This window comes from Protopterus annectens, chromosome 9.part0, assembly GCF_019279795.1.
Source record: "Protopterus annectens isolate FY-2018-M chromosome 9.part0, PAN1.0, whole genome shotgun sequence".
In the NCBI taxonomy this organism is placed as follows: domain Eukaryota; kingdom Metazoa; phylum Chordata; order Ceratodontiformes; family Protopteridae; genus Protopterus; species Protopterus annectens.
Window position 1 is genome coordinate 1,780,794,873 of NC_056743.1, and position 13,874 is coordinate 1,780,808,746.

The window sequence follows — 13,874 nt, forward strand, 5'->3', positions numbered from 1 at the left end:
GAGTCACTGGGGAAAATAATTAATTTTGTGTCATTTAAGTGCTTGTGCATACAAAGCTCGTGGATTGCAAAGCAGATACAAGAAGTGCAGCAACACTTTTTGCAATGAGTGTCTGTACAGCCACGGTATTCTACTATGAATCACCAGAGAACTTCATTAACATATAATGCTTTACACAATTTCTCATTTACATCTCATTATGCATAATTTGCTTATACTAAATCTCTGCAGGGTGCATTAATTTAAACAGCCTCTATGAATCACAGACTAGCTACACACACTCGCAGACTATGAGGATATACCTAATAGGTTCAAGCAGAGAGTATGAATAGCAGCTTAAATATTCAAAAAGTAAACTTTTTCTTAAAGCTTCTATCATCTGTTAACAGAAGACCTTGTCTGTGAAAAACAGACTTCAAATATCAAGCCAACTACTAGGCCTGATGCTCAAATCAAAACATCACTTACAGTCAGTGAAAAGGACTTACCAACAATCATTAAAGTGTTTATCTCAAGACACTCTGCTGTCTTTTCTGAAATTTAAAAAAAAAACAGTACTGGAATACAAGTATTTAGACTTCAGATGAACTATGACAGACAAAGTTTGAGTTTTGGCACTGCTGTTACAGATACTGACGAATATTCATAAACATGCATGATGGAATATGGCTGGCTTTCCATAGAACAATGTACAAGAGCCTAAGTAAAATAGCCGCAATTACATTTCTTAACAATAGATGCAATTACATTACTTCCTGTTGCACTGCAATAAAACCAGTAGTGCAGTCAAAAATCTAGAAAAGGCACTTAATGGGATTTATAGTGATAAGGATGAAACAAAAAACTAGTTTTTTTCAATTAGATTCGGTTTGTTAGTTAGTCTGAAAACAGTGCTCACCCAAAATTATTTAGGAAGCCTTACTTAATTACGTGTCATTCCTACAATGGAATGGCATGAATTTAAACATCGATCAAAACACCAAGAAAAAGTATATTATCATCTAATATACCCTCAACTAATAATTAGTTAAATATCTGAGTATTAACAGACATGTCTGTAAATAAATGCATTTAATATATCCGCGGTGGTACAGCGGTAGCGTTGTTACCTCACAGCAAGAGGTTCGATTCTCAGCTGGAATGCCTTTTGTGTGGCGTCTGCATGTCCTCCCTGCGGTCGAGTGGCCTCCAAAAGACATGCATTTATGGGCGTGCCTTTGCTGAAGGTTGGGCATCGGGCTGACAACTCGGCACCATAAAAATTGACTGCCAGTCATTAGAGGACCAGAGTTCCGCTGTGGCGACTCCTAACCTGGAAAAACCTAAAAGACAAACAACAACCAAAAGCAGAGAATGAGCATTACTTGTGTGTATATAGCATATAAAAATAAAGTACTGCTCCCACCTAGTGGATAAATGCAAAATCACATATATTAAGTGTTTGGTGAAATAATAGGAACTTGGAAAAGGTACCTATGCAAATCAAGCTAAACCACATGGAGAGCCTAGAGGCCACAAACAGGATGAAAAAAAAAAAAAAGGAATTTACTCAAGAGCTGTGCTAGGTTTCTGTTGAAAATGAACCCTTGCTTCTTTGTAGAAGCTCTATATGAAAACATTTTAATCCCTTTCAAAAGTTCTTGAACTAGTAAAAGACTTAACAGATTTCAAAATAATTCACCTTTTGTCAATTTTTTTCAAAGAAAGTTTGTTCAGATTAGCTCTTTCTTTGTATAGACTTCATGGGATCCAAAAAGCTAAGTGTATGTCACAAACGTTCTAAAACACGTGCATACATATTAGTATATCAGAAAAAATAAAGGTATATCAACTCAGCAATTCCTGAGTAAATAAGGTATATTTTATGCTGCTTCTTATTAAAAACGTGTCTGCATGTTAATATTTCATGTAGCTATGTCCTGTAATTTTGACATAATCTCTTAATATATCACAAAACAACAAATAAGTAGTTGTTATTTTTAAAAGATTTGTATATGTATGAAAAAAAGTAATTTGATCTTGAGATAAACAACAACCCCATATTAAAACTATTAAAACTTAACATATTAAAACGAACAAAACTGTCCAAACCCTGGCCAATGCCCGATACAGTACCAGTAGTCCCACACCAACAAATACCCCCACCCTTCTCAACACTCAACCCAACATCCCCACTTTCAACCTCCACCCCGTGTCCACCAGGGTAATTTCTAAGCTCCTCAAAGAGCTAAAACCAACCACACTAGCAGCCAAGAAGCTTCCAGCAGACTTCCTTCAGATATCAGCTGATGCCATAGCCTACCCAGTCTCTATTCTCATAAATAGATCACTGCTGGAAAACAAAGTACCCACCTCCTGGAAAACCTCACACATCATTCCACTACACAAAGGGGGAAACTCCTTAGAGCTGACCAATTATCGTCCAATTGCAATCCTATCACCACTGTCCAAAATATTAGAAAGAGTGGTTCATGCTCAACTAATGCAACACCTCAAAGATAACAACCTCTCTCTGCTTCACAACATGGCTTTATACCATCTCACAGCACCACCATAGCCCTCCTATCATTCATGGGTATAATTAACCACCACAGAAACAATGGTCTGTTTGTATCCTCCATATTCTTAGACTTATCAAAGCCTTTGATATGGTTAACCACAGCATTCTTCTCAATTATCTATCTAGCATAAACATAAGCCCCTCTTCTATTGCTTGGTTTAACAGCTACCTATCTGGCCATCAACAAACGGTTCTCTGGAAAGACCAACTATCCCCCTATTGCCAGTTACCATAGGAGTCCCTCAAGGGTCTATTCTCGGTCCCTTACTGTTCTCCTTATATACTAACCATATCACTTTATCCTCACCCTCTGTGTCAGTAGTACAATATGCAGATGACACCACCCTTATTTGCGCCGCCTCCACACTAAATGAACTTCAATCCTTAACCCAGAACTACTTCACCCTCACAGAAACATGTTTCCCCAATATCAAACTTCTTCTCAATCCCAAAAAAAACAAACTTATTATATATGGCCCAGGAAAATCACCATCCCTAAGTGATAGCCTGTCCATCAAACCCAAAGATAACACTCAAATCAGCCCTACCACACACACAAAACTGCTAGGTGCTGAAATTGACAACAATCTTAAATTCGACATCCACATTGCTCAAGCCATCAAGAAGGTTAACAAAAAACTTGGACTCCTTTATAGGAATAAAAACTTTATGACTAATAACACCATTGCAAGGACCCATCTCCTCTCCATCTTCTTATATGCCTCTCCCATCTTAACTAATCTCCAGCAAACTGACCTAAATAAAATGGAATCTTGTTACAACAAAATCATTAAATTTGCTAACAAATCCCCTTGTAGGTCCCATCACTGTTTGTCACTTAAGCAAGTAAACTGGTTGGAGCTACCTCATATGCTACTACTCAACCATCTACTGCCCACAAACTCTACTACTTTCCCAACCTAACCCCTGCACTACAGGAACTCATATAACCACACAGCCCCACTAGAACTCTTAGATCCAGCAACCAAAACCTCTCAAAAGTCATCAAGCATAGAAATGATGCTGGTAAATCCCTTTTTGTCAGCACCATTGCCACAAAATGGAACACCCTACCAAGCCAAACAACCTCTACCACCTCCACTACTCAGTTTAAAAAACTCCTGAAAAAAACATTTTCAGAATAATTGGCTATGCTTATGCCATTCACCAGGCTAACCCTTAAAAAGGTAACTCCTCCGTACCCCAACTACTCTCAGACAGGCTGTTTCATGAATATGTAATACTGCCTCTTTTTTGGTCTTTTGGGGAGATGTCATTTGATACTCTATACCTCAATGTTTGACTTTTGTATGAACTGTTAATTTAATGTAGTCCATAATGTATGTATCATCTCCTTGTGTGTATGCAATGAAAGCTCTCATAACATGAAATTAATGTTCCATGTAATTTCCTGTTATTCTATGTATGTGTTGTTTGGAGCAGGTCTATATTACAAGACCGAAGACGCATTCTTTCGAATGCGTCTTGGTCGAACAGAAAAGGCTGAAAACGCAAAACATCAAAGTGGCTGTTAAGCGAATTCTTTCCCTGGGAAGGAATTCACTTGGCTGCTTCGGTACTTTGCTGTTTTTGGCACTGTAGTGCGGTCTCAGAGTTGGTATATTTAAGTAGGGGGGTGTGGGGCGAAGCCCCCCACTTAATGTAATGTTTGAAATTGGGTTTTTTTTTTTTTTTTTTGTTGGAACAGCAATTTTTTTCCCTTGGAAAAAAATCGCTGTTCTGACGCTTCGACATTGTAAGCTTTTACTTACATAGGGTCAATTAATAACTGTTCGCTTTTTTAAGCATTTGGTGATCTAATATAGACCCATTTGGAGCTTATCTCCCTAGGCCTCTGCTAATAATGGACCTGTGTCCAGTCAGACTTTCCCGGTTAACAAATGTAAAATAAAATAAAATAAATAAAATAAAATAAAACACTTGCCAAGCAAAAGAAATGTACCTAGCTGTTTATCTATACATGTGAAGATGAAAACAGCAGTAAGATGTATTACTGTGTGCCTAAATAGAACACTGCTAGCTGCTTGTTATCTAAGCAAGTACTAATAAATAAGCCAATCAGCATTTCAAGCTGTCATGCTGCCAGCCCAGCTATCTAGAATTTTGTAAATAATCATATGTCATTTGTGAATATAAACATGATTCATATGCTTGTCTTACAAATGTAATAGAACTGTATGTTATGTGTATATTAAACTGCTGGTACAGAAGTGTGTGTTGAACAGGGTTTCTACAGTACTGAGCTTCAAGAATGTGTCCACAGTGTACCCTACTGAAAAGGAACAGAAATATATATTAACTGCATACCTGAGCAAATCTATATTTTAATAGTAGAAGCTGGAACATACAGAGTGAACTTACAAATCTTCAAGAAAATAAGTTGAAATTAAAGTGTTTTACAATTGTGTCATAAAAGTTAGTTTCAATAGAGAAAGAGGACAGGATGTCAAGTACTAGGGTGCCTTCTGCATTGTTTTGTAAGCGTTTTATTGTTTTATGTCTTCTAGCAACTGTAAACATCTGAAGACTATGTATTTTTCATACAGAGATGTTAAATGTTGGACAATGGGAGTTTAACCTGTGCTTATATGCTGATCCTGGTGAGAGTAGGAGCAGAGTGTATTGGTTCCTGACTGTTTCTGGCTGGAGAGTGAGTGTCTCTGCTTAACATACCTGACTGGTGTGGTCACTATTTGAGACATCTGCCAGAAAAAAGCTACAAACCTACAAACCCTTGCATCATCTGGGACAAGACTGTGGATCACCAGTCAGGCTGTGGCCTGCTTCTCTTCTTGAGAGTGGTGCTAACATTTTGGTTTTGGTGAGAGAAGAAGCAAAGGAGTATTGTATCCCAACAGAGTGAAGTTATGGTGAGACCAGCATTACTAGAAGCCTAAATACTTCATCCTTAAATTTTCAGAGTGTACGTATAAGTTTCCCCTCAAGTGTTTGGCAGTGCTCTGTACAGACTCAGACACCTTGAGTGGCATTTTTCCTGTAAAAGCACAATTGAAATTTTTCCAATATCTAGTTGCACACATGATAACTATTATGCAGTGACAAGTACTGTTCACATAGTTGCAAACCAGATACTCCTGACAGTGATTGCTGTTCTCACTCCAACAGACTAATCAATAAAAAAGTGTCTGTTGCCATGGATATGAACTTTCCTACTGTCTCCATTACTGGCTTGGTGTATATGGGCATCCTAAGGCAATATAGAAATTGTCTCATGTTTACTGACAACCAGTTAGTTTTCAAATAAACTGATATGGTATGCGAGAGATGTATTTCTACAACGTCACTGGAGGAAAAGCTCTCACATAAAAATACTCCTAATATCAAAAAGGTTGTCAGTAGTACACATGTTGCACGTATCACGCACAATTCAAAGCAGACATATAGACCTACATATACTGAGGCACTTACATGTAACCTTCCTAAACCACAAAGACCTCCTAGACAAAGTACACATAAGAAATACCCTCAGCAGCCCCAAACACACTCTTTCAAAACAACACCCACATCAACACATAGAGCTACATCTTATGGAGCCTCTACCTCTAAGCCCATAAGGTAAGTCAACACACAATCCAACATTCTAATCATTGGAGACTCCATCGCAAGACACACTGATGTACCTCTCACCAGGCTGAGTAAGGAGACAGTTATGGTCAGTTGCTTATCAGGGGCTATGATCTACCACATTACACATGCACTCAGGTCATTGGACCACAATTGCCATTATGACTCATTCATGGCCCACGTAGGAGTAAATGACATGAGATGTACTTCCCTAGACTATATGAAGAGAGACATCACAGAGCTCTTGGAATATGTATCTCAGGTTGGTATGAGCCTAGCATTGAGCAACATTTTACCTTCTCCAGGATGATACCACAAAACGAACAAAAGATGATTGGCTTTAATAATTGGCTTATTTTCTGGTGTCATTCTAAGGGGGTGCAATATTTGTCAGCATGGAAGGAGATGGTCAACAGACCTTATAGGCTTTTGAATATTAGCTAAAACATTGTCTTCCCCCATTGTGCCTTTTTTAGGCAATGCCAAACTGAAAGTACTTCAGACATAGCAAATCAAAACCAAGAACATCTAAAGGTATTACTGCTCAGAGCTAGGAGGCTAAACAAAAAACTCCACTCCCTGGAAGCTTTCTTTACCCTAGAGAATGCTGATATCTGTGCAGTCTCTGAGATGCAGTTTAAAGTCATGGACAGCATACTAACAGTGCAAGGTAATAATGCTTCCACACATTTAGACCAGCTACTTCACAGGCAGGGACTAAAGGTGGAGGTGTCTTTATTTACATAAAAAATAAATGTACTTCAAGGCTGGTCAAACAGGACAATCCACTTGAGCTGCTCTATGTTCAAATAATCATAGGTAAAATCCAATGCCACTTCCTTGTAAGCTATAGGTCCCCCTCTATGACCCAGGAAACCCATACCATGTATTTAAACTTATTAGAAACACTAACCATCCAACCCAATAGCATATTCATGGGTGACTTTAATTACCTCACTATTAACTGGGAATCCTATACAACATCAAGCATGCATGCACAGAGATTTCTGGATTTTGTAAACACATATTCCCTGGACCAGATAGTCAATACACCAACCAGGGGTGCAACCATACTGGATCTGGTCCTCACTAATATGGGAAAATGCTGCACACACCCCTACTGTAATGCCTTTCCTGGTAAGGTCAGACCACAAAATGGTCTCCTTTGAAGTAAAAATAAAACCTGGATCCCCAACTCAACCAGGAATATTCAGGAAGTATTCTAAGGCTAACCTCCTGCTATTAAGTGAGAACCTGGCAAAATTTCAAGCCCGTATAAACCCAGAGAACAAGTCCACCTATGCAAAACTGCCCACAGAAACCCTGTACAAGCATGTTAATAACTGCATAGAGGCAGCTGTACCCATCAGGAAGAAGTAGAGAACTAATTTAAAAAACAAGCCACCCTGGTGGAATCACAAAATCAATCGGATGTATAAGAGGAGGAAGAAAATCATGGCAAAATTAGGAGGTGCCCCACCCAGAAAATTAAACTTTCATCAAACTAAACAAGCAACTCAGAGGACAAATAAATTCTACCAAAGCTAAACTTGAGGTACATTTAGCCACCCAGGCCAAAGACAACCACAAAGCATTCTTTAGCTATGACAACATCCTCAAAGGCAATACACAATTGTGTGCAGAGCTCATTGTAAATGGAGCCACCTATACTGAGCCAAAAGATATAGCAAACCTCCTGGCTGATAAATTCAGCTCCAACTTTACTCCTCTCTCCCCCTCAACCTTCCCTCAGGAAATATCATCAAATATAACTCCCACTACTATGACTAGGGAACAGGTCCTTAATGCTTTCTCTAAGACCAGAAACACTGCATCAATGGGCCCAGACAATATCCCAGGATGCCTTCTAAATAGCATGAAACATGACCTATCAGGGCCTCTGGAATTACTATTTAACTGTAGCCTCCAAACAGGTTTTGTGCCTCATGAATGGAGAAAGGCAACAGTCATTACTCTGCACAAAGGTGGGCCATCTACAGACCCTGGAAACTACAGACTCATAAGTCTCCCTAGTCTTATATGTAAAGCCATGGAAAGAATTATCATGGAGATGATCAACAGAGATATAGCAAACCTCCAGACACTGGAACCAGCCCAGTTTGTTTTCGTCAAGGGCAGATCATGCCTACTCAACCTGGTGGACTTCTTTGAGAAGGTCACCAAAGCAATGGATGAGGGCAAAATCATTCACACTGCCTACCTTGATCTGGCCAAGGCATTTGACGCAATACCCCACTCAGGGATTGCTGACAAACTCAAGAGGTTGGGTACAATCCCTTATGTCACCTGGTGGATAGCCAACTGGCTCACAGACAGGACCCAGGAAGTTAGAATTGGGGAGTCCACCTCTACAAACAGGCCAGCCACAAGTGGAGTCAGTGGCCTCTGGCTGAATAAATTTGCAAATGATTGCAAATTAGGAGCTGTCATTGAATCTCACACTGACACAAATGTTCTCCAGGAGGGGCTGACACAGACAAATAACTGGTGTCAGATCCATGGACTAAAACTAAATGCCAAGAAATGCATAATAGTATCCTTTGGGAAGTCATCAATCTCTGGTAACTATCATATTAACAACACCCCTTACAGATAACCCTGTAGTCAGGGAGTTAGGGACATATATAGATAGTAATCTAGCCTTTGATCATCACATGACTACTGTGGTGGGGAAATCATTCTGTGTTGCACAACGTATAAACAAAGGGGGTCTATATTATAACATCGAATTTTACAAAGATTGAATGTTATAATATCGAACCCTTAATGTCGAACGCTGAAAACAGGGAAGGTGCAGGACACGAATTCTTTTCCAGGGAAAGAATTTGATGGGCCATTGCTGTGGCTTCACTGTTTTCAATGTTCGATATGTTGGAACGTTACAAGTCGGGTTCAGGTAAGTATGCGATTGTGTGTAGGTTAGGGTTAGGGGGCAGGTTAGGTGAGTTAGGGTTAGGGAGCAGGTCAAGTAAGTGTACAATTGTGTGGACATTAGGGTTAGGGCACGGGTCAGGTAAGTGTGCGATTGTGTGTAGGTTAGGGTTAGGGGGCGGGTTAGGTGAGTTAGGGTTAGGGTGCAGGACAGGTAAGTGTGTGGTTCTGTGTAGGTTAGGGATAGGGGCGGATTAGGTGAGTTAGGGTTAGGGTGCGGGTGAGGAGAGTGTGTGATAGTGACGGACCTTAGGGTTAGATTTAGGTTAAGGTAAGTGGATAGCTAGTAATGTATGTAAAGTTAAGTTTAGGTTTATGTGTAGGATTTTAAGTGTATGCATGTGTGGATTGCTGTTTTTTGTGTGTGTTTGTGTTGTGTGTATGTTTCTCGGAATAGCAATTTTTTTCCCCTGGGAAAAAATTTGCTATTCTGACTGTTCAATGTTTTCAGATTTCGGTGTTTAGGGTTCGATATTATAACATTCAATGTTTACGAACTTCAATGTTATAATATAGACCCAGAAAAGGTATGGCATCTAAGTCCAAGAAAGTCATTGTTCCACTGTATTTGGCATTCATTAGACCTATCATCAAGTACAATGCACCCTTTGGTATGTACCTAACCAGGCATATCCAACAACTGGAACATCCACAGAGGTTCCTCACTAAAAGAATAAAGGGCATAAGTAATATGTCCTGGGCAGACAGCCTCAAGGACCTATCCCTATATTCTGTCTCCTACAGGCTTTTGAGATGAGATCTATGCCTGGCATACAGGGCATTGTTAGACCCCACCCTGATGGACCTTCTGTATTTCCACAAAACAAACAGTAGCAGAATTACCTGTTCTAAAGACTTAAACCTTGCCTTTGATATAAATAGGACTTGCTGCAGATATAGGTATGTATCCCAGAGACTACCCCGTCTATAGAACAGGCTCCCTATTCATGTGAAGCAGAGTTCCTCCCTAACCCAGTTCAAGTTCAACTTGGACAATTGGATGGGAAACCAGAAATTTATCCCTGGTTTGGCACCTATGTTTCTAATGCAAACAGGTCACCTGTAAATGGTTTATCTCCCAGGCCCATGCTTACCCTTATCAAGAGTATTAGAACTTGTCAGAGATTTAGGGTGCATGGCTAGGCTTAAAAAGGCCCTTGTGGTTGTTAGCCTAGTAAACACCTATGAACCTGTATAGCCCACAGTGACACATTGATAGTGAATGATTGTGTGCTGTTGCAGCTGATTCACAGAGATCAGCAATCTTCTTCATCAGTGAAAGTTACAAAAACAGTTTTACAACATGGAGAATGTTGAACCCTGGACTGGGGAATTTATTTACTTTTAGTAAAGGTTGCCATCATTCCTGGTATGACACTACTGGACAATTCATTTAAGTCCACATTGCAGAATTCCAAGGCCAAAAGTGAAAGTACTGGAAATAAATAAACATGCAAATTTACACTAGCGATTTTATGTAGGGAGTTTCAAATTTACATTCCTTATGCAGTAACATTTGCTTCCTGCCTTCTTGGTGGTTATTCTTCCACCAGGCTGCACTGATGAAAGAACAATCAAGATATTCTTTTGCATATTCAGTCTCAGAATTATGTATTTCAAAATTCGAAGATGCTAATAGTTGTATATTATTTTTATTTCTTTTATTTTAGCTAGGGGCTGATCAAGATTGTACCAGGCTAAGTAAATGGGACCTTGAATTAATACCTCATTTGTGTAGTATACATCCCTTTGCTGCATCTTGGTATTAGCTTATGTGAATGAATCTATTTTAATTATTAGATGAATGCCAGCAGCATCCTGGCTCACTGGGGACAAGCCATACAAACTGAGAACAACTAATGCTAACATTATAGATGTTGAACATGAAATGTAAAAGAATGACCATTCACAAAATTAATGTGCCAGTTGATTTATTTATGTATTTTGAGTCCAGTTACATTCAAATTTGCTATTATGCCTCAATTTATTTGTACTAATATTTTTCCATATTTAGAACTGTGTGTCTCCAGTGATAAGTAAAACAGGCAGCTATGATGGAATTTAATGAGACAACTTCTCAAGTGTCATACTTCATCATCGTGGGATTTCCAGGACTCCAGGACTGGCCATCAAGAACAGCCCTCTTCTCTGTGTTCTTTGTAATCTATGTGGTAGTACTCTTTGAAAATATTGTGCTTATGGTCATCATAAAATGGGATGAAAAGCTACACTCTCCTATGTATATTTTTATTTTTAATCTAACTCTGCTTGATTTGACTATCCCATCAGTGACCATTCCCAAAATGTTATGCTACTTAATGAGCGATGACAATTCCATAGGTTTCAGAACATGTATTGCTCAGATGACTCTGTTTCTCATTTTCAATGGTGCCGAGGGTTTGATTTTGGCAGCCATGGCATATGACCGCTACCAGGCTATATGCAACCCACTTAATTATCACTCTGTAGTAACAAACAATATTGCTATTAGGTTATCACTTTGTTGCTGGACAGCAGCCATTGCTTCAGTGTCTCCCTCTGTGTATTTCATTCTCATTAAGCAGTTTTGTGGACAGAACATAATTTTTTACTTTTTCTGTAACTCTGCATCCATAGCTGCACTAGGGTGTAGTACTAGCAAAACATTTTCTACCATTACATTATTCTTAGGTTTGGTTCCCACACTTGTGATACTGTTTTCTGTTGTTTTCTCATACACAAAAATCCTTCTAGCTGTATTAGCCTTTGGAAACTCAGAGAATCGATGGAAAGCCTTTTCAACCTGTGCCAGCCATCTCATTGTTTTAGCCATATTTTTCCTAATCTTGGCATTTGTCTCCATCTTTTCTCGAGTACCTGGAATTTCTGCTGATGCTGTGATACTGGCAGGTGTGATACAGAACATTTTTCCACCATTAGTCAACCCCATTATATATTGTCTAAAAACAAAGGAAATCAGAATAAGCATTGTAAGGTTAATGAAAACAAATATTATTCATTAATGCCTACTGCGATGTCTATGGACATGGTTTGGTGGTTTGGTCAATTTAGGGCACATGCCTGATACTTATCAGAAGATGAGAAAATACATCATTGGTAATATGAACTCATCAGTCTTCACCCTGCAAATTTACCCAAAGAAAGAATAGATAGGACTTACATCAAAACCTAACAGAATCATTTCAGTACAGTAACGCAATCTGCATGCTTCCTTATGTTGTCAGTGCAGGGACTGAACCTGGCTGTTGGTGTATGGCGCCCCCACCATCTTGTCCTCCTAATGTCCAAGCTAGTTGCATGATAATGAAAAATAATAAGAGTGAATTTCTGTTTGCCAGCTTTGACAAACTGTGACTTGCATTTTAATTTATATTCACGGAACTGTGACAGAAATATCAATTTGTTTTGAAGGTTTAAACAGTGCCAGTAATACCAAACTGTTTCAAACATTATCATTCAAAGTGGAACACCATTTACTGAACTAACATCTCAAAGGCTAAAAAAACAAACTAAAACTGACAATTATCTTTGATTTTTGAAGAAAGGGGAACCTTTCCATTTATTATTAAAGAAAGTAATTATTTTTATTCTTAACAATATGTTCCCCATAAAGTCTTGTTTCACATTAAGAATTATAAGCGATTGTTGTTCAGTGAACAAATCAATAAACTATCTGATGATAACCACAGAATCAAGGTATATTTCTATAAATCTAGCACTCACATCTATTATTTTGTAGTCTGAAATCTTGTCACATTGCATACTGTCACTTTTAACACTCCTTGCATTTCTTTTTAAAATATGATCACTGTATTAATGTGTTTAAGGCATCAGCTGTGTTTGTTTGTTTGTTTATTATTTTATTGCTTCTGCAATAGGGAATCCCTGATCTACATAGCCTTGTTGCATTCAGGTTTACTTTACTCTTTACCCTACTCATTCCCACTCACCCCCATATCAGTACGTTCCCACTCACCCCCATATCAGTACTTTTATATATGTCAAAGACCACACCTACTCCACCAATACCATACTCACTGCCCAATAAAAAACAACCAAATTATCTCCACACCCTGACTTCCTTTTGCACTACACTCTTATTAAGCTGAAGTTCAATTTTATTTAAGTGCTTGAGCCCTAGCATTGTACAAAAATTACAAACAGCCAAACATAAAAACAATAATAAATAAGTAAAACATTAAATAATTAAGTGTAAGCAAGACTGAAAAGGTGCAATTTTAGAGCACTTTTAAATCCAGTCCAGGTAGGTATGGCACACAATGAACCATGTAAAAGATTTCAGAAAGTTGGACCATGGTAACTAAATGAACAACAACCTGAAAAATCAAGGTTGGCTGGTGGAATGGCCAGAAGGTTGAGGGAGCTGGAATGCAGGGCACAAGAAGGTTCATACCCCCAAAAAGAGATCTTGTAGATAAAGTGGACAAAGGCTATGAAGAGAAAAATACACCAAAATAAGAATTTTGTAAGTAACGCAATGTTTAATTGGGAGCCGGTGTAAATTTGGAAGAGCAGGTGTAATGTAATGATTCCTTGGAGTTCCAGCAAGGAATCCAACTGCAGAATTTTGCACAAGTTAAAGGTGTGCAATATCAGGGTCAGGGAGACCTACAGATGAAGCATAGCAGTAGTCCTGGTGAGAAAATATAAGGGCATGGACTACTGTAGGGAGGTCTCCAGGAAGAATAAGGTGCTTCATCTGGGTAATGCACCAACGATAGAAACAAGATGATTT

At 38.8% G+C, this 13,874-nt stretch overlaps 1 protein-coding gene across 1 annotated transcript; it reads left to right on the forward strand.

Annotated features, from left to right (window-relative positions):
• Positions 1–11,172: 11,172 nt before the first annotated feature.
• On the forward strand, positions 11,173–12,120 carry LOC122810792 (olfactory receptor 6B1-like). Its single transcript, XM_044082352.1, has one exon. It carries the CDS (start codon positions 11,173–11,175, stop codon positions 12,118–12,120), a length of 948 nt encoding a protein of 315 aa, XP_043938287.1.
• The last annotated feature ends 1,754 nt before the right edge of the window (positions 12,121–13,874 follow it).